The sequence below is a fragment of the Scyliorhinus torazame genome, chromosome 14 (assembly GCF_047496885.1).
Source record: "Scyliorhinus torazame isolate Kashiwa2021f chromosome 14, sScyTor2.1, whole genome shotgun sequence".
NCBI lineage: Eukaryota > Metazoa > Chordata > Chondrichthyes > Carcharhiniformes > Scyliorhinidae > Scyliorhinus > Scyliorhinus torazame.
Genome location: NC_092720.1, coordinates 168,235,113 through 168,263,078, shown reverse-complemented (window position 1 = coordinate 168,263,078; position 27,966 = coordinate 168,235,113). Strand labels below are relative to the sequence as shown.

The 27,966-nt window shown below is 41.1% G+C and overlaps 1 protein-coding gene across 1 annotated transcript in view; it reads left to right on the top strand.

The window, feature by feature from the left end:
* Positions 1-27,756, top strand: part of LOC140390198 (uncharacterized) — a 69,617-nt gene extending 41,861 nt beyond the window's left edge. Inside the window, exon 3 of the mRNA XM_072475148.1 lies at positions 21,644-27,756. Within this exon, the coding sequence (XP_072331249.1) occupies positions 21,644-25,437 (3,794 nt within the window). The 3' untranslated portion in view covers positions 25,438-27,756. The remainder of the gene's footprint in view (positions 1-21,643) is intronic.
* Positions 27,757-27,966: the final 210 nt, after the last annotated feature.

Below are 27,966 nucleotides of genomic sequence, written 5' to 3'. Positions count from 1 at the left end.
GTGTGATCCTCTCTGTCAGATTCTATATTAATCTCAGTGAGAGCCGTGTGATCCTCTGTCAGATTCTATATTAATCTCAGTAAGAGCCGTGTGATCCTCTCTGTCAGATTCTATATTAATCTCAGTAAGAGGCATGTGATCCTCTCTGTCAGATTCTATATTAATCTCAGTAAGAGCCGTGTGATCCTCTCTGTCAGATTCTATATTAATCTCAGTGAGAGCCGTGTGATCCTCTGTCAGATTCTATATTAATCTCAGTAAGAGCGTGTGATCCTCTCTGTCAGATTCTATATTAATCTCAGTGAGAGCCGTGTGATCCTCTGTCAGATCCCATATTAATCTCAGTAAGAGGCATGTGATCCTCTCTGTCAGATTCTATATTAATCTCAGTGAGAGCCGTGTGATCCTCTGTCAGATTCTATATTAATCTCAGTAAGAGCCGTGTGATCCTCTCTGTCAGATTCTATATTAATCTCAGTAAGAGGCATGTGATCCTCTCTGTCAGATTCTATATTAATCTCAGTAAGAGCCGTGTGATCCTCTCTGTCAGATTCTATATTAATCTCAGTGAGAGCCGTGTGATCCTCTGTCAGATTCTATATTAATCTCAGTAAGAGCGTGTGATCCTCTCTGTCAGATTCTATATTAATCTCAGTGAGAGCCGTGTGATCCTCTGTCAGATCCCATATTAATCTCAGTAAGAGGCAGGTGATCCTCTCTGTCAGATTCTATATTAATCTCAGTGAGAGCCGTGTGATCCTCTGTCAGATTCTATATTAATCTCAGTAAGAGCCGTGTGATCCTCTCTGTCAGATTCTATATTAATCTCAGTAAGAGGCATGTGATCCTCTCTGTCAGATTCTATATTAATCTCAGTAAGAGCCGTGTGATCCTCTCTGTCAGATTCAATATTAATCTCAGTAAGAGCCGTCTGACCCTCTCTGTCAGATTCTATATTAATCACAGTAAGAGCCGTGTGATCCTCTCTGTCAGATTCTATATTAATCTCAGTAAGAGCCGTGTGATCCTCTCTGTCAGATTCTATATGAATCTCAGTGAGAGCCGTGTGATCCTCTCTGTCAGATTCTATATTAATCTCAGTAAGAGCCGTGTGATCCTCTCTGTCAGATTCTATATGAATCTCAGTGAGAGCCGTGTGATCCTCTCTGTCAGATTCTATATTAATCTCAGTGAGAGCCGTGTGATCCTCTCTGTCAGATTCTATATTAATCTCTGTAAGAGTCGTGTGATCCTCTCTGTCAGATTCTATATTAATCTCAGTAAGAGCCGTGTGATCCTCTCTGTCAGATTCTATATTAATCTCAGTAAGAGCCTTGTGATCCTCACTGTCAGATTCTATATTAATCTCAGTTAGAGCCGTGTGATCCTCACTGTCAGATTCTATATTAATCTCAGTTAGAGCCGTGTGATCCTCACTGTCAGATTCTATATTAATCTCAGTAAGAGCCGTGTGATCCTCTCTGTCAGATTCTATATTAATCTCAGTAAGAGCCGTGTGATCCTCACTGTCAGATTCTATATTAATCTCAGTCAGAGCCGTGTGATCCTCTCTGTCAGATTCTATATTAATCTCAGTTAGAGCCGTGTGATTCTCTCTGTCAGATTCTATATTAATCTCAGTAAGAGCCGTGTGATCCTCTCTGTCAGATTCTATATTAATCTCAGTAAGAGCCGTGTGATCCTCACTGTCAGATTCTATATTAATCTCAGTAAGAGCCGTGTGATCCTCTCTGTCAGATTCTATATTAATCTCTGTAAGAGCCGTGTGATCCTCTCTGTCAGATTCTATATTAATCTCAGTATGAGCCGTGTGATCCTCTCTGTCAGATTCTATATTAATCTCAGTAAGAGCCGTGTGATCCTCTCTGTCAGATTCTATATTAATCTCAGTAAGAGCCGTGTGATCCTCTCTGTCAGATTCTATATTAATCTCAGTAAGAGCCATGTGATCCTCTCTGTCAGATTCTATATTAATCTCTGTAAGAGCCGTGTGATCCTCTCTGTCAGATTCTATATTAATCTCAGTAAGAGCCGTGTGATCCTCTCTGTCAGATTATGTATTAATCTCTGTAAGAGCCATGTGATCCTCTCTGTCAGATTCTATATTAATCTCTGTAAGAGCCGTGTGATCCCCACTGTCAGATTCTATATTAATCTCTGTAAGAGCCGTGTGATCCTCTCTGTCAGATTCTATATTAATCTCTGTAAGAGCCGTGTGATCCTCTCTGTCAGATTCTATATTAATCTCTGTAAGCGCCGTGTGATCCTCTCTGTCAGATTCTATATTAATCTCAGTAAGAGCCGTGTGATCCTCTCTGTCAGATTCTATATTAATATCAGTAAGAGCCGTGTGATCCTCTCTGTCAGATTCGATATTAATCTCAGTAAGAGCCGTGTGATCCTCTCTGTCAGATTCTATATTAATCTCAGTAAGAGCCGTGTGATCCTCTCTGTCAGATTCTATATTAATCTCAGTAAGAGTCGTGAGATCCACTCTGTCAGATTCTATATTAAACTCTGTAAGAGCCGTGTGATCCTCTCTGTCAGATTCTATATTAATCTCAGTAAGAGCCGTGTGATCCTCTCTGTCAGATTCTATATTAAACTCTGTAAGAGCCATGTGATCCTCTCTGTCAGATTCTATATTAATCTCAGTCAGAGCCGTGTGATCCTCTCTGTCATATTCTATATTAATCTCAGTAAGAGCCGTGTGATCCTCTCTGTCAGATTCTATATTAATCTCAGTCAGAGCCGTGTGATCCTCTCTGTCAGATTCTATATTAATATCAGTAAGAGCCGTGTGATCCTCTCTGTCAGATTCTATATTAATCTCAGTAAGAGCCGTGTGATCCTCTCTGTCAGATTCTATATTATTCTCAGTAAGAGCCGTGTGATCCTCGCTGTCAGATTCTATATTAATCTCAGTAAGAGCCGTGTGATCCTCTCTGTCAGATTCGATATTAATCTCAGTAAGAGCCGTGTGATCCTCTCTGTCAGATTCTATATTAATCTCAGTAAGAGCCGTGTGATCCTCTCTGTCAGATTCTATATTATTCTCAGTAAGAGTCGTGTGATCCTCTCTGTCAGATTCTATATTAATCTCTGTCAGAGCCGTGTGATCCTCTCTGTCAGATTCTATATTAATCTCAGTAAGAGCCGTGTGATCCTCTCTGTCAGATTCTATATTAATCTCAGTAAGAGCAGTGTGATTCTCTCTGTCAGATTCTATATTAATCTCTGTAAGAGCCGTGTGATCCTCTCTGTCAGATTCTATATTAATCTCAGTAAGAGCAGTGTGATTCTCTCTGTCAGATTCTATATTAATCTCAGTAAGAGCCGTGTGATCCTCTCTGTCAGATTCTATATTAATCTCAGTAAGAGCCGTGTGATCCTCTCTGTCAGATTCTATATTAATCTCAGTAAGAGCAGTGTGATTCTCTCTGTCAGATTCTATATTAATCTCTGTAAGAGCCGTGTGATCCTCTCTGTCAGATTCTATATTAATCTCAGTAAGAGCCGTGTGATCCTCTCTGTCAGATTCTATATTAATCTCAGTGAGAGCCGTGTGATCCACTCTGTCAGATTCTATATTAATCTCAGTAAGAGCCGTGTGATTCTCTCTGTCAGATTCAATATTAATCTCAGTGAGAGCCGTGTGATCCTCTGTCAGATTCTATATTAATCTCAGTAAGAGCGTGTGATCCTCTCTGTCAGATTCTATATTAATCTCAGTGAGAGCCGTGTGATCCTCTGTCAGATCCCATATTAATCTCAGTAAGAGGCATGTGATCCTCTCTGTCAGATTCTATATTAATCTCAGTGAGAGCCGTGTGATCCTCTGTCAGATTCTATATTAATCTCAGTAAGAGCCGTGTGATCCTCTCTGTCAGATTCTATATTAATCTCAGTAAGAGGCATGTGATCCTCTCTGTCAGATTCTATATTAATCTCAGTAAGAGCCGTGTGATCCTCTCTGTCAGATTCTATATTAATCTCAGTGAGAGCCGTGTGATCCTCTGTCAGATTCTATATTAATCTCAGTAAGAGCCGTGTGATCCTCTCTGTCAGATTCTATATTAATCTCAGTGAGAGCCGTGTGATCCTCTCTGTCAGATTCTATATTAATCTCAGTAAGAGCCGTGTGATCCTCTCTGTCAGATTCTATATTAATCTCAGTGAGAGCCGTGTGATCCTCTGTCAGATCCCATATTAATCTCAGTAAGAGGCAGGTGATCCTCTCTGTCAGATTCTATATTAATCTCAGTGAGAGCCGTGTGATCCTCTGTCAGATTCTATATTAATCTCAGTAAGAGCCGTGTGATCCTCTCTGTCAGATTCTATATTAATCTCAGTAAGAGGCATGTGATCCTCTCTGTCAGATTCTATATTAATCTCAGTAAGAGCCGTGTGATCCTCTCTGTCAGATTCAATATTAATCTCAGTAAGAGCCGTCTGACCCTCTCTGTCAGATTCTATATTAATCACAGTAAGAGCCGTGTGATCCTCTCTGTCAGATTCTATATTAATCTCAGTAAGAGCCGTGTGATCCTCTCTGTCAGATTCTATATGAATCTCAGTGAGAGCCGTGTGATCCTCTCTGTCAGATTCTATATTAATCTCAGTAAGAGCCGTGTGATCCTCTCTGTCAGATTCTATATTAATCTCAGTAAGAGCCGTCTGACCCTCTCTGTCAGATTCTATATTAATCACAGTAAGAGCCGTGTGATCCTCTCTGTCAGATTCTATATTAATCTCAGTAAGAGCCGTGTGATCCTCTCTGTCAGATTCTATATGAATCTCAGTGAGAGCCGTGTGATCCTCTCTGTCAGATTCTATATTAATCTCAGTAAGAGCCGTGTGATCCTCTCTGTCAGATTCTATATGAATCTCAGTGAGAGCCGTGTGATCCTCTCTGTCAGATTCTATATTAATCTCAGTGAGAGCCGTGTGATTCTCTCTGTCAGATTCTATATTAATCTCAGTAAGAGCCGTGTGATCCTCTCTGTCAGATTCTATATTAATCTCAGTTAGAGCCGTGTGATTCTCTCTGTCAGATTCTATATTAATCTCAGTAAGAGCCGTGTGATCCTCTCTGTCAGATTCTATATTAATCTCAGTAAGAGCCGTGTGATCCTCACTGTCAGATTCTATATTAATCTCAGTAAGAGCCGTGTGATCCTCTCTGTCAGATTCTATATTAATCTCTGTAAGAGCCGTGTGATCCTCTCTGTCAGATTCTATATTAATCTCAGTATGAGCCGTGTGATCCTCTCTGTCAGATTCTATATTAATCTCAGTAAGAGCCGTGTGATCCTCTCTGTCAGATTCTATATTAATCTCAGTAAGAGCCGTGTGATCCTCTCTGTCAGATTCTATATTAATCTCAGTAAGAGCCATGTGATCCTCTCTGTCAGATTCTATATTAATCTCTGTAAGAGCCGTGTGATCCTCTCTGTCAGATTCTATATTAATCTCAGTAAGAGCCGTGTGATCCTCTCTGTCAGATTATGTATTAATCTCTGTAAGAGCCATGTGATCCTCTCTGTCAGATTCTATATTAATCTCTGTAAGAGCCGTGTGATCCCCACTGTCAGATTCTATATTAATCTCTGTAAGAGCCGTGTGATCCTCTCTGTCAGATTCTATATTAATCTCTGTAAGAGCCGTGTGATCCTCTCTGTCAGATTCTATATTAATCTCTGTAAGCGCCGTGTGATCCTCTCTGTCAGATTCTATATTAATCTCTGTAAGAGCCGTGTGATCCTCTCTGTCAGATTCTATATTAATCTCAGTAAGCGCCGTGTGATCCTCTCTGTCAGATTCTATATTAATCTCTGTAAGAGCCGTGTGATCCCCTCTGTCAGATTCTATATTAATCTCAGTAAGAGCCGTGTGATCCTCTCTGTCAGATTCTATATTAATCTCTGTAAGAGCCGTGTGATCCTCTCTGTCAGATTCTATATTAATCTCAGTAAGAGCCGTGTGATCCTCTCTGTCAGATTCTATATTAATCTCAGTAAGAGCCGTGTGATCCTCTCTGTCAGATTCTATATTAATCTCTGTAAGAGCCGTGTGATTCTCTCTGTCAGATTCTATATTAATCTCAGTAAGAGCCGTGTGATCCTCTCTGTCAGATTCTATATTAATCTCAGTAAGAGCCGTGTGATCCTCTCTGTCAGATTCTATATTAATCTCAGTAAGAGCCGTGTGATCCTCTCTGTCAGATTCTATATTAATCTCTGTAAGAGCCGTGTGATTCTCTCTGTCAGATTCTATATTAATCTCAGTAAGAGCCGTGTGATCCTCTCTCTCGGATTCTATATTAATCTCTGTAAGAGCCGTGTGGTCCTCTCTGTCAGATTCTATACAAATCTCAGTGAGAGCCGTGTGAACCTCTCTGTCAGATTCTATATGAATCTATGTAAGAGCCGTGAGATCCTCTCTGTCAGATTCTATATTAATCTCAGTAAGAGCCGTGTGATCCTCTCTGTCAGATTCTATATTAATCTCAGTAAGAGCCGTGTGAACCTCTCTGTCAGATTCTATATTAATCTCAGTAAGAGCCGTGTGATCCTCTCTGTCAGATACTATATTAATCTCAGTAAGAGCCGTGTCATCCTCTCTGTCAGATTCTATATTAATCTCAGTAAGAGCCGTGTGATCCTCACAGTCAGATTCTATATTAATCTCAGTAAGAGCCGTGTGATCCTCTCTGTCAGATTCTATATTAATCTCAGTAAGAACTGTGTGATCCTCTCTGTCAGATTCTATATTACTCTCAGTAAGAGCCGTGTGATCCTCTCTGTCAGATTCTATATTAATCTCAGTAAGAGCCGTGTGATCCTCTCTGTCAGATTCTATATTAATCTCTGTAAGAGCCGTGTGATCCTCTCTGTCAGATTCTATATTAATCTCAGTAAGAGCCATGTGATCCTCTCTGTCAGATTCTATATTAATCCCAGTAAGAGCCGTGAGATCCTCTCTGTCAGATTCTATATTAATCTCAGTAGAAGCCGTGTGATCCTCTCTGTCAGATTCTATATTAATCTCAGTAAGAGCCGTGTGATCCTATCTGTCAGATTCTATATTAATCTCAGTAAGAGCCGTGTGATCCTCTCTGTCAGATTCTATATTAATCTCTGTAAGAGCCGTGTGATCCACTCTGTCAGATTCTATATTAATCTCAGTAAGAGCCGTGTGATCCTCTCGGTCAGATCCCATATTAATCTCAGTAAGAGCCGTGTGATCAGCTCTGTCAGATTCTATATTAATCTCTGTAAGAGCCGTGTGATCCCCACTGTCAGATTCTATATCAATCTCTGTAAGAGCCGTGTGATCCCCACTGTCAGATTCTATATTAATCTCAGTAAGAGCCGTGTGATCCTCTCTCTCGGATTCTATATTAATCTCTGTAAGAGCCGTGTGGTCCTCTCTGTCAGATTCTATACAAATCTCAGTGAGAGCCGTGTGAACCTCTCTGTCAGATTCTATATGAATCTATGTAAGAGCTGTGTGATCCTCTCTGTCAGATTCTATATTAATCTCAGTAAGAGCCGAGTGAACCTCTCTGTCAGATTCTATATTAATCTCAGTAAGAGCCGTGTGATCCTCTCTGTCAGATACTATATTAATCTCAGTAAGAGCCGTGTGATCCTCTCTGTCAGATTCTATATTAATCTCAGTAAGAGCCGTGTGATCCTCACAGTCAGATTCTATATTAATCTCAGTAAGGGCCGTGTGATCCTCTCTGTCAGATTCTATATTAATCTCAGTAAGAACCGTGTGATCCTCTCTGTCAGATTCTATATTCCTCTCAGTAAGAGCCGTGTGATCCTCTCTGTCAGATTCTATATTAATCTCTGTAAGAGGCGTGTGACCCTCTCTGTTAGATTCTATATTAATCTCAGTAAGAGCCGTGTGATCCTCTCTGTCAGATTCTATATTAATCTCTGTAAGAGCCGTGTGATCCTCTCTGTCAGATTCTATATTAATCTCAGTAAGAGCCATGTGATCCTCTCTGTCAGATTCTATATTAATCTCAGTAAGAGCCATGTGATCCTCTCTGTCAGATTCTATATTAATCTCAGTAAGAGCCATGTGATCCTCTCTGTCAGATTCTATATTAATCCCAGTAAGAGCCGTGAGATCCTCTCTGTCAGATTCTATATTAATCTCAGTAGAAGCCGTGTGATCCTCTCTGTCAGATTCTATATTAATCTCAGTAAGAGCCGTGTGATCCTATCTGTCAGATTCTATATTAATCTCAGTAAAAGCCGTGTGATCCTCTCTGTCAGATTCTATATTAATCTCTGTAAGAGCCGTGTGATCCACTCTGTCAGATTCTATATTAATCTCAGTAAGAGCCGTGTGATCCTCTCGGTCAGATCCCATATTAATCTCAGTAAGAGCCGTGTGATCCTCTCTGTCAGATTCTATATTAATCTCAGTAAGCGCCGTGTGATCCTCTCTGTCAGATTCTATATTAATCTCTGTAAGAGCCGTGTGATCCTCTCTGTCAGATTCTATATTAATCTCAGTAAGAGCCGTGTGATCCTCTCTGTCAGATTCTATATTAATCTCAGTAAGAGCCGTGTGATCCTCTTTGTCAGATTCTATATTAACCTCAGTAAGAGCCGTGTGATCCTGTCTGTCAGATTCTATATTAATCTCAGTAAGAGCCGTGTGATCCTCTCTGTCAGATTCTATATTAATATCAGTAAGAGCCGTGTGATCCTCTCTGTCAGATTCTATATTAATCTCAGTAAGAGCCGTGTGATCCTCTCTGACAGATTCTATATTAATGTCAGTAAGAGCCGTGTGATCCTCTCTGTCAGATTCTATATTAATCTCTGTAAGAGCCGTGTGATCCACTCTGTCAGATTCTATAGTAATCTCAGTAAGAGCCGTGTGATCCTCCCTGGCAGATTCTATATTAATCTCAGTAAGAGCCGTGTGATCCTCGCAGTCAGATTCTATATTAATCTCAGTGAGAGCCGTGTGATCCACTCTGTCAGATTCTATATTAATCTAAGTAAGAGCCGTGTGAACCTCTCTGTCAGATTCTATATTAATCTCAGTAAGAGCCGTGTGATCCTCTCTGTCCGATTCTATATTCATCTCTGTAAGAGCCGTGTGATCCACTCTGTCAGATTCTATATTAATCTCAGTAAGAGCCGTGTGATCCTCTCTGTCGGAATCTATATTAATATCAGTAAGAGCCGTGTGATCCTCTCTGTCAGATTCTATATTAATATCAGTAAGAGCCGTATGATCCTCTCTGTCAGATTCTATATTAATCTCAGTAAGAGCAGTGTGATCCACTCTGTCAGATTCTATATTAATCTCAGTAAGAGCCGTGTGATCCTCTCTTTCAGATTCTACATTAATCTCAGTGAGAGCCGTGTGATCCACTATGTCAGATTCTATATTAATCTCAGTAAGAGCCGTGTGATCCTCTCTGTCAGATTCTATATTAATCTCAGTAAGAGTCGTGTGCTCCTCACTATCAGATTCTATATTAATCTCAGTAAGAGCCGTGTGATCCTCTCAGTCAGATTCTATATTAATCTCTGTAAGAGCCGTGTGATCCACTCTGTCAGATTCTATATTAATCTCAGTAAGAGCCGTGTGATCAGCTCTGTCAGATTCTATATTAATCTCAGTAAGAGCCGTGTGATCCACTATGTCTGATTCTATATTAATCTCAGTAAGAGCCGTGTGATCCTCTCTGTCAGATTCTATATTAATCTCAGTAAGAGTCGTGTGATCCACTCTGTCAGATTCTATATTAATCTCAGTAAGAGCCGTGTGATCAGCTCTGTCAGATTCTATATTAATCTCTGTAAGAGCCGTGTGTTCCTCTCTGTCAGATTCTATATTAATCTCAGTAAGAGCCGTGTGATCCTCTCTGTCAGATTCTATATTAATCTCAGTAAGAGCCGTGTGATCAGCTCTGTCAGATTCTATATTAATCTCTGTAAGAGCCGTGTGATCCTCTCTGTCAGATTCTATATTAATCTCAGTAAGATCCGTGTGATCCTCTCTGTCAGATTCTATATTAATCTCAGTAAGAGCCGTGTGATCCTCTTTGTCAGATTCTATATTAACCTCAGTAAGAGCCGTGTGATCCTGTCTGTCAGATTCTATATTAATCTCAGTAAGAGCCGTGTGATCCTCTCTGTCAGATTCTATATTAATATCAGTAAGAGCCGTGTGATCCTCTCTGTCAGATTCTATATTAATATCAGTAAGAGCCGTGTGATCCTCTCTGTCAGATTCTATATTAATCTCAGTAAGATCCGTGTGATCCTCTCTGTCAGATTCTATATTAATCTCTGTAAGAGCCGTGTGATCCACTCTGTCAGATTCTATAGTAATCTCAGTAAGAGCCGTGTGATCCTCCCTGGCAGATTCTATATTAATCTCAGTAAGAGCCGTGTGATCCATTCTGTCAGATTCTATAGTAATCTCAGTAAGAGCCGTGTGATCCTCTCTGTCAGATTCTATATTAATATCAGTAAGAGCCGTGTGATCCACTCTGTCAGATTCTATATTAATTTCAGTAAGAGCCGTGTGAACCTCTCTGTCAGATTCTATATTAATCTCAGTAAGAGCCGTGTGATCCTCTCTGTCCGATTCTATATTAATCTCTGTAAGAGCCGTGTGATCCACTCTGTCAGATTCTAAATTAATCTCAGTAAGAGCCGTGTGATCCTCTCTGTCGGATTCTATATTAATCTCAGTAAGAGCCGTGTGATCTACCCTGTCAGATTATGTATTAATCTCTGTAAGAGCCGTGTGATCCTCTCTGTCAGATTCTATATTAATCTCAGTAAGAGCCGTGTGATCTACCCTGTCAGATTATGTATTAATCTCTGTAAGAGCCGTGTGATCCTCTCTGTCAGATTCTATATTAATCTCTGTAAGAGCCGTGTGAGCCCCACTGCCAGATTCTATATTAATCTCTGTAAGAGCCGTGTGATCCCCACTGTCAGATTCTATATTAACCTCAGTAAGAGCCGTGTGATCCTCTCTCTCGGATTCTATATTAATCTCTGTAAGAGCCGTGTGGTCCTCTCTGTCAGATTCTATACAAATCTCAGTGAGAGCCGTGTGAACCTCTCTGTCAGATTCTATATTAATCTCAGTAGAAGCCGTGTGATCCTCTCTGTCAGATTCTATATTAATCTCAGTAAGAGCCGTGTGATCCTATCTGTCAGATTCTATATTAATCTCAGTAAGAGTCGTGTGATCCTCTCTGTCAGATTCTATATTAATCTCTGTAAGAGCCGTGTGATCCACTCTGTCAGATTCTATATTAATCTCAGTAAGAGCCGTGTGATCCTCTCGGTTAGATCCCATATTAATCTCAGTAAGAGCCGTGTGATCAGCTCTGTCAGATTCTATATTAATCTCTGTAAGAGCCGTGTGATCATCTCTGTCAGATTCTATATTAATCTCAGTAAGAGCCGTGTGATCCTCTCTGTCAGATTCTATATTAATCTCAGTAAGAGCGTGTGATCCTCTCTGTCAGATTCTATATTAATCTCAGTAAGAGCCGTGTGATCCTCTTTGTCAGATTCTATATTAACCTCAGTAAGAGCCGTGTGATCCTGTCTGTCAGATTCTATATTAATCTCAGTAAGAGCCGTGTGATCCTCTCTGTCAGATTCTACATTAATATCAGTAAGAGCCGTGTGATCCTCTCTGACAGATTCTATATTAATCTCAGTAAGAGCCGTGTGATCCTCTCTGTCAGATTCTATATTATTCTCTGTAAGAGCCGTGTGATCCACTCTATCAGATTCTATAGTAATCTCAGTAAGAGCCGTGTGATCCTCCCTGGCAGATTCTATATTAATCTCTGTAAGAGCCGTGTGATCCTCTCTGTCAGATTCTATATTAATCTCAGTAAGAGCCGTGTGATCCTCTCTGTCAGATTCTATATTAATCTCTGTAAGAGCCGTGTGATCCTCTCTGTCAGATTCTATATTAACCTCAGTAAGAGTCGTGTGCTCCTCACTATCAGATTCTACATTAATCTCAGTAAGAGCCGTGTGATCCTCTCTGTCAGATTCTATATTAATCTCAGTAAGAGCAGTGTGATCCACTCTGTCAGATTCTATATTAATCTCAGTAAGAGCCGTGTGATCAGCTCTGTCAGATTCTATATTAATCTCTGTAAGAGCCGTGTGATCCTCTCTGTCAGATTCTATATTAATATCAGTAAGAGCCGTGTGATCCTCTCTGTCAGATTCGATATTAATCTCAGTAAGAGCCGTGTGATCCTCTCTGTCAGATTCTATATTAATCTCAGTAAGAGCCGTGTGATCCTCTCTGTCAGATTCTATATTAATCTCTGTAAGAGCCGTGTGATCCACTCTGTCAGATTCTATAGTAATCTCAGTAAGAGCCGTGTGATCCTCCCTGGCAGATTCTATATTAATCTCAGTGAGAGCCGTGTGATCCACTCTGTCAGATTCTATATTAATCTCAGTAAGAGCCGTGTGAACCTCTCTGTCAGATTCTATATTAATCTCAGTAAGAGCCGTGTGATCCTCTCTGTCAGATTCTATATTAATCTCAGTGAGAGCCGTGTGATTCACTCTGTCAGATTCGATATTAATCTCAGTAAGAGCCGTGTGATCCTCTCTGTCAGATTCTATATTAATCTCAGTAAGAGCCGTGTGATCCTCTCTGTCCGATTCTATATTAATCTCTGTAAGAGCCGTGTGATCCACTCTGTCAGATTCTATATTAATCTCAGTAAGAGCCGTGTGATCCTCTCTGTCGGATTCTATATTAATCTCAGTTAGATCATTGTGATCCTCTCTGTCAGATTCTATGTTAATCTCAGTAAGAGCCGTGTGATCCACCCTGTCAGATTATGTATTAATCTCTGTAAGAGCCGTGTGATCCTCTCTGTCAGATTCTATATTAATCTCTGTAAGAGCCGTGTGATCCCCACTGTCAGATTCTATATTAATCTCTGTAAGAGCCGTGTGATCCCCACTGTCAGATTCTATATTAATCTCAGTAAGAGCCGTGTGATCCTCTCTCTCGGATTCTATATTAATCTCTGTAAGAGCCGTGTGGTCCTCTCTGTCAGATTCTATACAAATCTCAGTGAGAGCCGTGTGTACCTCTCTGTCAGATTCTATATGAATCTATGTAAGAGCCGTGTGATCCTCACAGTCAGATTCTATATTAATATCAGTAAGAGCCGTGTGATCCTCTCTGTCAGATTCTATATTAATCTCAGTAAGAGCCGTATGATCCTCTCTGTCAGATTCTATATTAATCTCTGTAAGAGCCGTGTGATCCTCTCTGTCAGATTCTATATTAATCTCAGTAAGAGCCGTGTGATCCTCTCTGTCAGATTCTATATTAATCTCAGTAAGAGCCATGTGATCCTCTCTGTCAGATTCTATATTAATCCCAGTAAGAGCCGTGTGATCCTCTCTGTCAGATTCTATATTAATCTCAGTAGAAGCCGTGTGATCCTCTCTGTCAGATTCTGTATTAATCTCAGTAAGAGCCCTGTGATCCTATCTGTCAGATTCTATATTAATCTCAGTAAGAGCCGTGTGATCCTCTCTGTCACATTCTATATTAATCTCAGTAAGAGCCGTGTGATCCACTCTGTCAGATTCTATATTAATCTCAGTAAGAGCCGTGTGATCCTCTCGGTCAGATCCCATATTAATCTCAGTAAGAGCCGTGTGATCCTCTCTGTCAGATTCTATATTAATCTCAGTAAGAGCCGTGTGATCCTCTCTGTCAGATTCTATATTAATCTCTGTAAGAGCCGTGTGATCCTCTCTGTCAGATTCTATATTAATCTCAGTAAGAGCCGTGTGATCCTCTCTGTCAGATTCTATATTAATCTCAGTAAGAGCCGTGTGATCCTCTCTGTCAGATTCTATATTAATCTCAGTAAGAGCCGTGTGATCCTCTTTGTCAGATTCTATATTAACCTCAGTAAGAGCCGTATGATCCTGTCTGTCAGATTCTATATTAATCTCAGTAAGAGCCGTGTGATCCTCTCTGTCAGATTCTATATTAATATCAGTAAGAGCCGTGTGATTCACTCTGTCAGATTCTATATTAATCTCAGTAAGAGCCGTGTGATCCTCTTTGTCAGATTCTATATTAACCTCAGTAAGAGCCGTATGATCCTGTCTGTCAGATTCTATATTAATCTCAGTAAGAGCCGTGTGATCCTCTCTGTCAGATTCAATATTAATGTCAGTAAGTGCCGTGTGATCCTCTCTGTCAGATTCTATATTAATCTCAGTAAGAGCCGTGTGATCCTCTCTGACAGATTCTATATTAATCTCAGTAAGAGCCGTGTGATCCTCTCTGTCAGATTCTATATTAATCTCTGTAAGAGCCGTGTGATCCACTCTGTCAGATTCTATAGTAATCTCAGTAAGAGCCGTGTGATCCTCCCTGGCAGATTCTATATTAATCTCAGTAAGAGCCGTGTGATCCTCTCTGTCAGATTCTATATTAATCTCAGTGAGAGCCATGTGATCCTCTCTGTCAGATTCTATAGTAATCTCAGTAAGAGCCGTGTGATCCTCCCTGGCAGATTCTATATTAATCTCAGTAAGAGCCGTGTGATCCTCGCAGTCAGATTCTATATTAATCTCAGTAAGAGCCGTGTGAACCTCTCTGTCAGATTCTATATTAATCTCAGTAAGAGCCGTGTGATCCTCTCTGTCCGATTCTATATTCATCTCTGTAAGAGCCGTGTGATCCACTCTGTCAGATTCTATATTAATCTCAGTAAGAGCCGTGTGATCCTCTCTGTCGGATTCTATATTAATATCAGTAAGAGCCGTGTGATCCTCTCTGTCAGATTCTATATTAATATCAGTAAGAGCCTTGTGATCCTCTCTGTCAGATTCTATATTAATCTCTGTAAGAGCCGTGTGATCCAATCTGTCAGATTCTATATTAATCTCAGTAAGAGCCGTGTGATCCTCTCTGTCAGATTCTATATTAATCTCAGTGAGAGCCGTGTGATCCTCTTTGTCAGATTCTATATTAACCTCAGTAAGAGCCGTGTGATCCTGTCTGTCAGATTCTATATTAATCTCAGTAAGAGCCGTGTGATCCTCTCTGTCAGATTCTATATTAATATCAGTAAGAGCCGTGTGATCCTCTCTGTCAGATTCTATATTAATCTCAGTAAGAGCCGTGTGATCCTTTCTGTCTGATTCTATATTAATCTCAGTAAGAGCCGTGTGATCCTCTCTGTCAGATTCTATATTAATCTCAGTAAGAGCCGTGTGATCCTCACTGTCAGATTCTATATTAATCTCAGTAAGAGCCGTGTGATCCTCTTTGTCAGATTCTATATTAACCTCAGTAAGAGCCGTGTGATCCTGTCTGTCAGATTCTATATTAATCTCAGTAAGAGCCGTGTGATCCTCTCTGTCAGATTCTATATTAATATCAGTAAGAGCCGTGTGATCCTCTCTGTCAGATTCTATATTAATCTATGTATGAGCCGTGTGGTCCACTCTGTCAGATTCTATAGTAATCACAGTAAGAGCCGTGTGATCCTCCCTGGCAGATTCTATATTAATCTCAGTAAGAGCCGTGTGATCCTCGCAGTCAGATTCTATATTAATCTCAGTGAGAGCCGTGTGATCCACTCTGTCAGATTCTATATTAATCTCAGTAAGAGCCGTGTGAACCTCTCTGTCAGATTCTATATTAATCTCAGTAAGAGCCGTGTGAACCTCTCTGTCAGATTCTATATTAATCTCAGTAAGAGCCATGTGATCCTCTCTGTCCGATTCTATATTAATCTCTGTAAGAGCCGTGCGATCCACTCCGTCAGATTCTATATTAATCTCAGTAAGAGCCGTGTGATCCTCTCTGTCGGATTCTATATTAATCTCAGTAAGATCCGTGTGATCCTCTCTGTCAGATTCTATATTAATCTCAGTAAGAGCCGTGTGATCCACCCTGTCAGATTATGTATTAATCTCTGTAAGAGCCGTGTGATCCTCTCTGTCAGATTCTATATTAATCTCTGTAAGAGCCGTGTGATCCCCACTGTCAGATTCTGTATTAATCTCTGTAAGAGCCGTGTGATCCCCACTGTCAGATTCTATATTAATCTCTGTAAGAGCCGTGTGATCCTCTCTCTCGGATTCTATATTAATCTCTGTAAGAGCCGTGTGGTCCTCTCTGTCAGATTCTATACAAATCTCAGTGAGAGCCGTGTGAACCTCTCTGTCAGATTCTATATTAATCTCAGTAAGAGCCGTGTGATCCTCTCTGTCAGATTCTATATTAATCTCAGTAAGAGCCGTGTGATCCTCTCTGACAGATTCTATATTAATCTCAGTAAGAGCCATGTGATCCTCTCTGTCAGATTCTATATTAATCTCAGTAAGAGCCATGTTATCCTCTCTGTCAGATTCTATATTAATCTCAGTAAGAGCCATGTGATCCTCTCTGTCAGATTCTATATTAATCTCAGTAAGAGCCGTGTGATCCTCACAGTCAGATTCTATATTAATCTCAGTAAGAGCCGTGTGATCCTCTCTGTCAGATTCTATATTAATATCAGTAAGAGCCGTGTGATCCTCTCTGTCAGATTCTATATTAATATCAGTAAGAGCCGTGTGATCCTCTCTGTCAGATTCTATATTAAACCCAGTAAGAGCCGTGTGATCCTCTCTGTCAGATTCTATATTAATCTCAGTAGAAGCCGTGTGATCCTCTCTGTCAGATTCTATATTAATCTCAGTAAGAGCCGTGTGATCCTCTCTGTCAGATTCTATATTAATCTCTGTAAGAGCCGTGAGATCCACTCTGTCAGATTCTATATTAATCTCAGTAAGAGCCGTGTGATACTCTCTGTCAGATTCTATATTAATCTCTGTAAGAGCCGTGTGATCAGCTCTGTCAGATTCTATATTAATCTCTGTAAGAGCCGTGTGATCCTCTCTGTCAGATTCTATATTAATCTCAGTAAGAGCCGTGTGATCAGCTCTGTCAGATTCTATATTAATCTCTGTAAGAGCCGTGTGATCCTCTCTGTCAGATTCTATGTTAATCTCAGTAAGAGCCGTGTGATCCTCTCTGTCAGTTTCTATATTAATCTCAGTAAGAGCCGTGTGATCCTCTCTGTCAGATTCTATATTAATCTCAGTAAGAGCCGTGTGATCCTCTTTGTCAGATTCTATATTAACCTCAGTAAGAGCCGTGTGATCCTGTCTGTCAGATTCTATATTAATCTCAGTAAGAGCCGTGTGATCCTCTCTGTCAGATTCTATATTAATCTCTGTAAGAGCCGTGTGATCCTCTCTGTCAGATTCTATATTAATCTCAGTAAGAGCCGTGTGATCCTCTCTGTCAGATTCTATATTAATCTCAGTAAGAGCCGTGTGATCCTCTCTGACAGATTCTATATTAATCTCAGTAAGAGCCGTGTGATCCTCTCTGTCAGATTCTATATTAATCTCTGTAAGAGCCGTGTGATCCACTCTGTCAGATTCTATAGTAATCTCTGTAAGAGCCGTGTGATCCTCCCTGGCAGATTCTATATTAATCTCAGTAAGAGCCGTGTGATCCTCGCAGTGAGATTCTATATTAATCTCAGTGAGAGCCGTGTGATCCACTCTGTCAGATTCTATATTAATCTCAGTAAGAGCCGTGTGAACCTCTCTGTCAGATTCTATATTAATCTCAGTAAGAGCCGTGTGAACCTCTCTGTAAGATTCTATATTAATCTCAGTAAGAGCCGTGTGATCCTCTCTGTCCGATTCTATATTCATCTCTGTAAGAGCCGTGTGATCCACTCTGTCAGATTCTATATTAATATCAGTAAGAGTCGTGTGACCCTCTCTGTCAGATTCTATATTAATCTCAGTAAGAGCCGTGTGATCCTCTCTGTCAGATTCTATATTAATATCAGTAAGAGTCGTGTGACCCTCTCTGTCAGATTCTATATTAATCTCAGTAAGAGCCGTGTGATCCTCTCTGTCAGATTCTATATTAATCTCAGTAAGAGCCGTGTGATCCTCTCTGTCAGATTCTATATTAATCTCAGTAAGAGCCGTGTGATCCTTTCTGTCAGATTCTATATTGATCTCAGTAAGAGCCGTGTGATCCTCTCTGTCAGATTCTATATTAATCTCAGTAAGAGCCGTGTGATCCTCTGTCAGATTCTATATTAATCTCAGTAAGAGCCGTGTGATCCTCTCTGTCAGATTCTATGTTAATCTCTGTCAGAGCCGTGTGATCCTCTCTGTCAGATTCTATATTAATCTCAGTAAGCGCCGTGTGATCCTCTCTGTCAGATTCTATATTAATCTCTGTAAGAGCCGTGTGATCCTCTCTGTCAGATTCTATATTAATCTCAGTAAGAGCCGTGTGATCCTCTCTGTCAGATTCTATATTAATCTCAGTAAGAGCCGTGTGATCCTCTCTGTCAGATTCTATATTAATCTCAGTAAGAGCCGTGTGATCCTCTCTGTCAGATTCTATATTAATCTCAGTAAGAGCCGTGTGATCCTCTCTGTCAGATTCTATATTAATCTCAGTAAGAGCCGTGTGATCCTCTCTGTCAGATTCTATATTAATCTCAGTAAGAGCCGTGTGATTCTCTCTGTCAGAATCTATATTAACCTCAGTAAGAGCCGTGTGATCCTCTTTGTCAGATTCTATATTAATCACTGTAAGAGCCGTGTGATCCTCTCTGTCAGATTCTATATTAATCTCAGTAAGAGCCGTGTGATCCTCTCTGTCAGATTCTATATTAATCTCAGTAAGAGCCGTGTGATCCTCTCTGTCAGAATCTATATTAACCTCAGTAAGAGCCGTGTGATCCTGTCTGTCAGATTCTATATTAATCTCAGTACGAGCCGTGTGATCCTGTCTGTCAGATTCTATATTAATCTCAGTAAGAGCCGTGTGATCCTCTCTGTCAGATTCTATATTAATCTCAGTAAGAGTCGTGTGATCCACTCTGTCAGATTCTATATTAATATCAGTAAGAGCCGTGTGATCCTCTCTGTCAGATTCTATATTAATCTCAGTAAGAGCCGTGTGATCCTCTCTGTCAGATTCTATATTAATCTCAGTAAGAGCCGTGTGATCCTCTCTGTCAGATTCTATATTAATCTCAGTAAGATCCGTGTGATCCTCTCTGTCAGATTCTATATTAATCTCAGTAAGAGCCGTGTGATCCTCTCTGTCAGATTCTATATTAATCTCAGTAAGAGCCGTGTGATCCTCTCTGTCAGATTCTATATTAATCTCAGTAAGAGCCGTGTGATCCTCTCTGTCAGATTCTATATTAATCTCAGTAAGAGCCGTGTGATCCTCTCTGTAAGATTCTATATTAATCTCAGTAAGAGCCGTGTGATCCTCTCTGTCCGATTCTATATTCATCTCTGTAAGAGCCGTGTGATCCTCTCTGTCAGATTCTATATTAATCTCAGTAAGAGCCGTGTGATCCTCTCTGTCAGATTCTATATTAATCTCAGTAAGAGCCGTGTGATCCTCTCTGTCAGATTCTATATTAATCTCAGTAAGAGCCGTGTGATCCTCTCTGTCAGATTCTATATTAATCTCAGTAAGAGCCGTGTGATCCTCTCTGTCAGATTCTATATTAATCTCAGTAAGAGCCGTGTGATTCTCTCTGTCAGAATCTATATTAACCTCAGTAAGAGCCGTGTGATCCTCTTTGTCAGATTCTATATTAATCTCTGTAAGAGCCGTGTGATCCTCTCTGTCAGATTCTATATTAATCTCAGTAAGAGCCGTGTGATCCTCTCTGTCAGATTCTATATTAATCTCAGTAAGAGCCGTGTGATCCTCTCTGTCAGAATCTATATTAACCTCAGTAAGAGCCGTGTGATCCTCTCTGTCAGATTCTATATTAATCTCAGTACGAGCCGTGTGATCCTGTCTGTCAGATTCTATATTAATCTCAGTAAGAGCCGTGTGATCCTCTCTGTCAGATTCGATATCAATCTCAGTAAGAGCCGTGTGATCCACTCTGTCAGATTCTATATTAATATCAGTAAGAGCCGTGTGATCCTCTCTGTCAGATTCTATATTAATCTCAGTAAGAGCCGTGTGATCCTCTCTGTCAGATTCTATATTAATCTCAGTAAGAGCCGTGTGATCCTCTCTGTCAGATTCTATATTAATCTCAGTAAGATCCGTGTGATCCTCTCTGTCAGATTCTATATTAATCTCAGTAAGAGCCGTGTGATCCTCTCTGTCAGATTCTATATTAATCTCAGTAAGAGCCGTGTGATCCTCTCTGTCAGAATCTATATTAACCTCAGTAAGAGCCGTGTGATCCTCTTTGTCAGATTCTATATTAACCTCAGTAAGAGCCGTGTGATCCTGTCTGTCAGATTCTATATTAATCTCAGTAAGAGCCGTGTGATCCTCTCTGTCAGATTCTATATTAATCTCTGTAAGAGTCGTGTGATCCTCTCTGTCAGATTCTATATTAATCTCAGTAAGAGCCGTGTGATCCTCTCTGTCAGATTCTATATTAATCTCAGTAAGAGCCGTGTGATCCTCTCTGTCAGATTCTATATTAATCTATGTAAGAGCCGTGTGATCCACTCTGTCAGATTCTATAGTAATCTCAGTTAGAGCCGTGTGATCCTCCCTGGCAGATTCTATATTAATCTCAGTAAGAGCCGTGTGATCCTCTCTGTCAGATTCTATATTAATCTCAGTCAGAGCCGTGTGATCCTCTCTGTCAGATTCTATATTAATCTCAGTAAGAGTCGTGTGATCCTCTCTGTCAGATTCTATATTAATCTCAGTAAGAGCCGTGTGATCCTCTCTGTCAGATTCTATATTAATCTCAGTGAGAGCCGTGTGATCCTCTCTGTCAGATTCTATATTAATCTCAGTAAGAGCCGTGTGATCCTCTCTGTCAGATTCTATATTAATCTCAGTGAGAGCCGTGTGATCCTCTCTGTCAGATTCTATATTAATCTCAGTAAGAGCCGTGTGATCCTCTCTGTCAGATTCTATATTAATCTCAGTAAGAGCCGTGTGATCCTCTCTGTCAGATTCTATATTAATCTCAGTAAGAGCCGTGTGATCCTCTCTGTCAGATTCTATATTAATCTCAGTAAGAGCCGTGTGATCCTCTCTGTCAGATTCTATATTAATCTCAGTAAGAGCCGTGTGATCCTCTCTGTCAGATTCTATATTAATCTCTATACATACTGTATGATCCACTACATATTTATTTTTCTTAATTTTTATAAAGTCCAGTGATCATCCCCCTTGAATATTTTAACAATTACTATCAAAATTCATATTTTTTGTAAATGTCTTTAATTTTATTGCTCCAGAAATAATCTCTGTGGTTGATTGTCTTTCTTTTAAATGCCTATTTTACTTGTTTCTCACTTCAGTGATTTTGTTCTTACACTTGCATCCTTTTGCAATTCAGCTCCATTGTTCCCACTCTCGTTACTGCACCTTTTATCACAGTCTCTGGTTCACCTCTCTTCATAGCTCTCAGGCTCTGAGTTGTTTTTCCTTTTATCCTCACCTCATGTCTCTCACGATCTACAATGGAAAATGAATGTTAAGATTAATTTTTCTCTTGTAGGTTTGACACTGTGGGAACTGAAGGCACTGCAGACTGACCTTAATGTTCAATGTCAGCCTAATACTGAGTTTCACATCATTGCTTCTGACCTTATTGAAACAAAAGCCTCTGCTCTGAATGTGAACGGATCACTGAAAGCAAGTTTCTTGTCTGGATTGGTAGAGGTGAAAGGATCAGCGAAATATCTCAGTGACACAAAGAGATCGAAGCGACAGGCCCGAGTGACCCTTCAATACCGAACAACAACCAGGTTTGAGCAGCTGTCAATGAGCCACTTGGGAAGGCAGAATGTAACCTTCCCATATGTATTTGATCAGGGGACAGCAACTCACGTGGTTACAGCAGTGCTGTACGGAGCTCAGGCTTTCTTTGTGTTTGATCAAGAGGTCTCTTCATCAGAGAACCTACAGGATATTCAGGGTAACCTGGAAGTGACAGTTAAAATTATTCCCGGGATCGTAATTGAGGGTCAGGCCTCCCTAAAAATGACAGATGAACAAAAATCCAATTCCCAGAAATTCAACTGCACCTTTTATGGTGATTTCTCCCTGGAAAACAATCCCACCACATTCCAAGATGCCATTAACATCTATAGAACCCTCCCAAAGTTACTGGGACGGGATGGAGAGCACGCAGTGCCCATGAGAGTCTGGCTCTACCCACTCAACAAACTGGACTCCAAAGCTGCTCAGCTGGTACGAGGCATCAGTGTCGGACTGGTCAATCGCTGCCAGTCTGTGCTGGAGCAGCTCAATGAGGCAGTGATGAGATGCAATGATATGATGAGAGACAGTGTCACTGTTCAATTTCCAGAGATTGGGAACAGGATAATGAAATTCCGAGAGATGTGTCTGGAGCACAAACTGGTTTTCCAGAAGACTTTATCCAGAGTGTTACCATCTATCCGTGGAGGTGGGGAGGAGGAGGGGTTACTGGTGGATATTCTGAAGAACAAGGAACAGTCACCATTCAAACACCAGTCACTGATCAAATGGCTGGATGACCAGGAGCGGGAAATGAATGTGGTGAGATCTTATCTCTCGATATTGACAGATATACACTTTGTGAAATCAAGGAGTGAGTTGGATAGAGAAGTGTTGGATTCACAGACAGAGTATGTGGTCTGCTTCTCATTCACATCACTGCATCAAGAGGATTTCTATCTGTCAGAAGCAGTCAGTTACCTACAATCTCACACTGCTGAGAAAATGCAGATACCAAATCCTGCTAACCGGGTTAGTGCAGAACATCACACCCAGCAGTGGTTTAACTCAGTGTCTGTATCCCAGAAGATGAGGGAGCTTTCTCGCTTATTCCTGGATTTTTCCACAGCCAACAGAGCACGAGGGAAAACAAAGTTCATTGTTGCTTCTGTGCAGGATGACAGTAATGTGGGAGCATCGATTTACCTGTATGAGAGAGGGTTTGTGGTCAGTCACTGCTTCGAACCCCCGTCACAGCTGGAGAGACCTGTGGTTAGTGGAACAACACATGACAGTGTGACCCTCCAATTCCAGCCACCGAGATATGGAGCTGGTGAGATTGTTGGGTACAGGGTGGAGTACCGAGCTACCCAACAGGAGGAATGGAAAACTGTGGATACATCCGATAAATCCAAATCCTTCACAATATCTGGGTTACAGCCACACCAGGAATATCAATTCCAATACAGAGCAGTGACCAAGGCAGGGGTCAGCATGATCAGTGAGAGTTACAGTGTCACCACACTTCCTACAAGTCCACCTGGTAAACCTTTAATCCAGGTTTACTGGTATGATGCAACATTCACCTGGAACAGGCCGACTGAGATTGGAGCTGATGTTGATATAGTTCAGTACAGGATAGAACATAGAGAAGAAAAGACAGTTACCTCCAGCACAGCGAATGGATTATGGGAGGAAATAAAGACAACAGGTAGCAAATGTCATTATACTTTAGAGGGATTGAAACCCAAGACATCCTACAGAGTGCGAGTGTCTGCTGTCTGTGGAGAAGGTGGTTCTAGTGAACCAAGTGATGAGGTTTTAATAAAAACAGAAAATGAACCAAAGAGACTGGCTGAGAAACTTTGCAGAGAAAGTACATTAACAGCCAATGGGAACCCTTCCATTTACACCCTCTCCTTAAAGAAGAAGAAACTTGACAAGGATGGGCACCGTGTAAAATGCTCCTTCGGAAAACCGATCACAACCCACAGTGCCAAGACAATTATGGTTCTTGGAGCAACAGGAGCAGGAAAAACAACCCTCATCAACGGAATGATCAATTACATCCTGGGTGTGGAATGGGAGGACAATTTCAGATATAAATTAATAGATGAAGGAACAGGAAGATCCCAGGCTGAAAGTCAGACATCCTCAATCACTGCCTATGAACTCCACCATCGAGAAGGATTCCAGATTAGTTACTCTCTCACTATCATTGACACACCGGGATTCGGAGATACCAGAGGAATAACTCGAGATAAACTGATCACTGATCAGATCCGAGAGTTCTTTACTTCCCCAGAAGGTGTTGATCACATTGATGCCGTGTGTTTTGTTGCTCAAGCCTCATTGGCTCGTCTGACTCATGCACAGAAATATGTCTTTGATTCAATTCTTTCCATTTTTGGTAAAGATATTGCTGAGAATATCCAAATCCTGGTGACATTTGCAGATGGGCAGGTTCCCCCCATTCTGGAGGCCATCAATGTTGCTGATGTACCGTGTCCCAAAGATAAAAAAGGTTTTCCAGTTCACTTCAAATTCAACAATTCAGCCGTATTTGCTCAAAGTTCAGCTTCTGGAAACTCTGCCAACAAGAGGAGCTCTGGTGACAGCGAAGATGAGGAAGAGGACGATAACTTTGATGCAATGTTCTGGAAGATGGGATCAAACAGTATGAAGAAATTCTTTAGGGCTCTAAACAAAATGGAAACAAAGAGTTTACTCTTAACAAAGGAGGTCCTGAGGGAGCGTCAGCAGCTGGAGGCTGCGATCGCGGGATTACAGCCTCAGATCACAGCAGGTCTGACAAAACTGGAGGAGATCAGGAAGACAAAACAAGCTTTGAACCAACACCAGGTTGATCTGGATGCAAATAAAGATTTTGAATATGAAATTGAAATCACAGACCCAATCCAAATAGACATCAGTGGGAGCGGTTGTTATATAACCAACTGTCAGAAATGTCACTTCACCTGTCACTATCCCTGTGGAATCCCTAATGATGATGGTAAAAGGGGATGTGCAGCAATGGGCAGCAATGGTTGCTGCACAGTCTGTCCCTATAAATGTATCTGGAGTGTTCATTTCAACCAAAAGTACAGATTTGAATATGAAACCAGAAAGGAGAAGAGGACATACCGTGAGCTGAAGGAAAAGTATGAAAGGGCATCTGGTGAAAAGATGACACAGGAGAAAATCATGGAGAAACTTCAGCAGGAATTTGATGATGTTCAGGATGTCGTGTTGGAACTGATTGAAAAATCATCCCAAAGCATTTTAAGACTTGAAGAAATTGCTCTCCGACCAAACCCATTGTCAACCCCAGTTTACATCGATCTGCTGATTCAATCTGAGAAAGAGGAGGCTAAACCAGGGTTCATCGAGAGAATCCAGTCGCTGAATGAAGTCAAGAAACAGGCTCAGTTAATCGCAAAAGTTTCCAGGAAAGAGGAGCTGTTTCCAGAGGAATGGAAAGAATATCAAGCTGTAAAGAAAAGGAAAAAGGAAAGAAAAGGATTTAAAGGAATGGTATCTAATTTGTGCCAATGGATCAGTCAGAAAACCAATCAACTTGGAGGTTGTTGATAAATATTAATATCATTCAACTGTTTCAAAGTTGGGAAGCGATGTTTCACCCAGTTGATTTTTATGCTTTAACTTTACTGATTGGACTAACTCTACCCGGCTTTCTCCTACATGGAGAACAGCTGCTTCGCTCACTAATTAACCTAACTATATCCAGAAATTCCAAGCTGGAGAGCTCCGTACTCTCGGTTGTTCGAATTAATTCTATGTCGCTGATCTAAATAACTCTGTAGGATACAGAATCTTTTTTTGTTGTTGTAAACTTTAGCATGACTGACTTGGAAGAATTACGACTCTTTGAACTTGTTGGCTAAATGGAAAAACCCACCCTGTAAATTGCCAAATCGAAAATGTGTTCAAATGATCACACACCAAAGACCTTTTTGTCTGCTGGTACGAGAAAACTCCAATAAACTGCCATCAGAAGCCAAAGAGAAGAAAAGCTTATTTTTGGTTGCCAGAAGGGTGAGACATAGAAAATCTTCATTTTCAAAATCAAAAGAAAAACAAAGAGATCTATTTTCAGGAGAAGAGCAGCAATTGTCTGGGTAAAGCGACATAATAGGCAGAAGATGACAGTGAGGGAATAATCCAGAGGAAGAAAGCTTGTGGCAGTTAAAATATTGCAGTAGGCTGGATTAATAAGAAAGTGGAATCTAGAAATAGATGGAGAGAAAAAGCAGCAGGAATATGCAGAAGTAGGTTTTTTTATTCTTTCACAGGATGTGAGTGTCACTGGCTAGACTGGAATTTATTGCCCACCTTCAATTTCCCTTGAGACCGATGCAGTCCATGTCAGTGTTGTTGCAGTTTCCAATTGTAGTGCAGTGAGTTTGGAGTGAAAATGGTTACAAAAATAAAGCAGTGGAAGATCGCCTGGTTACTGATCACTGCAATGAGCTCGATCAGGGATATTAATGAGAAACTAAAAACAGAGGGTGGAATTTTCCAAAAGAGTGACAAAGGGCACGATCTTCCAGCTATTCGTGCTGGTGGCTCTTCTGGTCCCGTCGATGGTGTACCTTTTCCAACGGATTTCCCGGCGGAGTGGGGTGGATTCAATGGGAAATTCACTGGGAAACACGCCACAGGGAGACCAGAAAACATCGCTAAGAGTGTCATTTTCAGCAAGAAAATCGGTGCGATTCCCACTGTCCTCGGCAACACGACTCTTTTTAGACACTTGAATTTGTTTTCCCCATGTGAAAAACGCCATGCCAAATGGAGGAGTCCGAAAGCCTTTTGTGGCAGGAGATGTAGCTGGCAATTCAGGCCACCACTGCAAGGGTGACATCCGCAGTGGAAAGCCTGGGGCAACAGATCAGATCCATGATGGGAGAACATCGAAGCATGGCTCAGTCCCTGAGGATCCTGGCTGAGGGGCTTAACTGCATGGTACAGACAATGATGACCTGCAGGATTGGCAGCCCCAGATAACATTGAGCTCATTCCAGCTTCCCCTCCATCCCCTGGAGTAACTCAGGGGCCTATGAGCACCCCGAGGGAGGAGGATCTGCTGGAGTATATCCCAGGAAAGCCTGGGAGTGACCACACAATCTGAATCCCCCTTTCCTGAGACCGGTTCAGCAGACAGAGCAGGGCGACGCGGCAATACTACTGTTGTGGGAAAATTTTGTGTTTTGTAGCTCTTTGTGCAACACAGTAGTTGAAGTCAGATTTAGAAAGAAGACAAAAGGTACTCATTGGCTTAGATGCCTGTATAAGAGGCAATTTGTAGGAATAGATAGTGTATACACAATGCTTGTGATTTTGTAACCTAAGAATTACTAATATCAGAAAGAATACAAAATGGCTGTTAGCTGAGCTAGCCACATTCCTGAACAATCATTGGCTGGGTTAAGTTACAAACTGTGTAAAGAGCCTCATTGAATGGGACCCAGACGTGGGTATTTCTAGGGAGTATTAACAGCCACTGATAACAGCTCCACAGGACAACAAGCACAATGTATCCTCAATAGCTCAAGATCTCAAGATGCAGGAGACATAACTTTATGTTGGCTTTGAGTGACTTCTGCATGAATTTAGAAGCTGGTCAGACACCAACCCACTTTAACCATATATGGCCCAAACTGGGATACTAAGAAAATTGATTGACTGCATGTATAATGAATTGTGACGCAAATAAAGCTGATTGGTTGTATGCAAATGCGAGTACAAGCTAACTCTGTCCTTTGAATCTGGATATTAACCCAATGTGAACCTTAGCTCAAGCGAGAAAGTGCGCTGAAAAGGACTGCGGAGTCTAAGGCCTTTCTCCCAGAGCTCTGATATAATAAACTGCTTATTTACTCATTCAAAGGTCTGCTTGTGAATATTTTCACCCGACAACTGCCACCACCTGAAAGTAGAGCGGGGCCCTCCAGGCCCCAACCCGTCAGAGGACGCCCACCAAAGGCATCACGAGCAACAGGGTGTGGAAGGCAGCAGGCCACCTCCACCTCTGGTGTGCATCCTGGGAATACAACTTGAAATCGTGGGATGGTACCCAAGTGTAAAGGATTGTAAAGG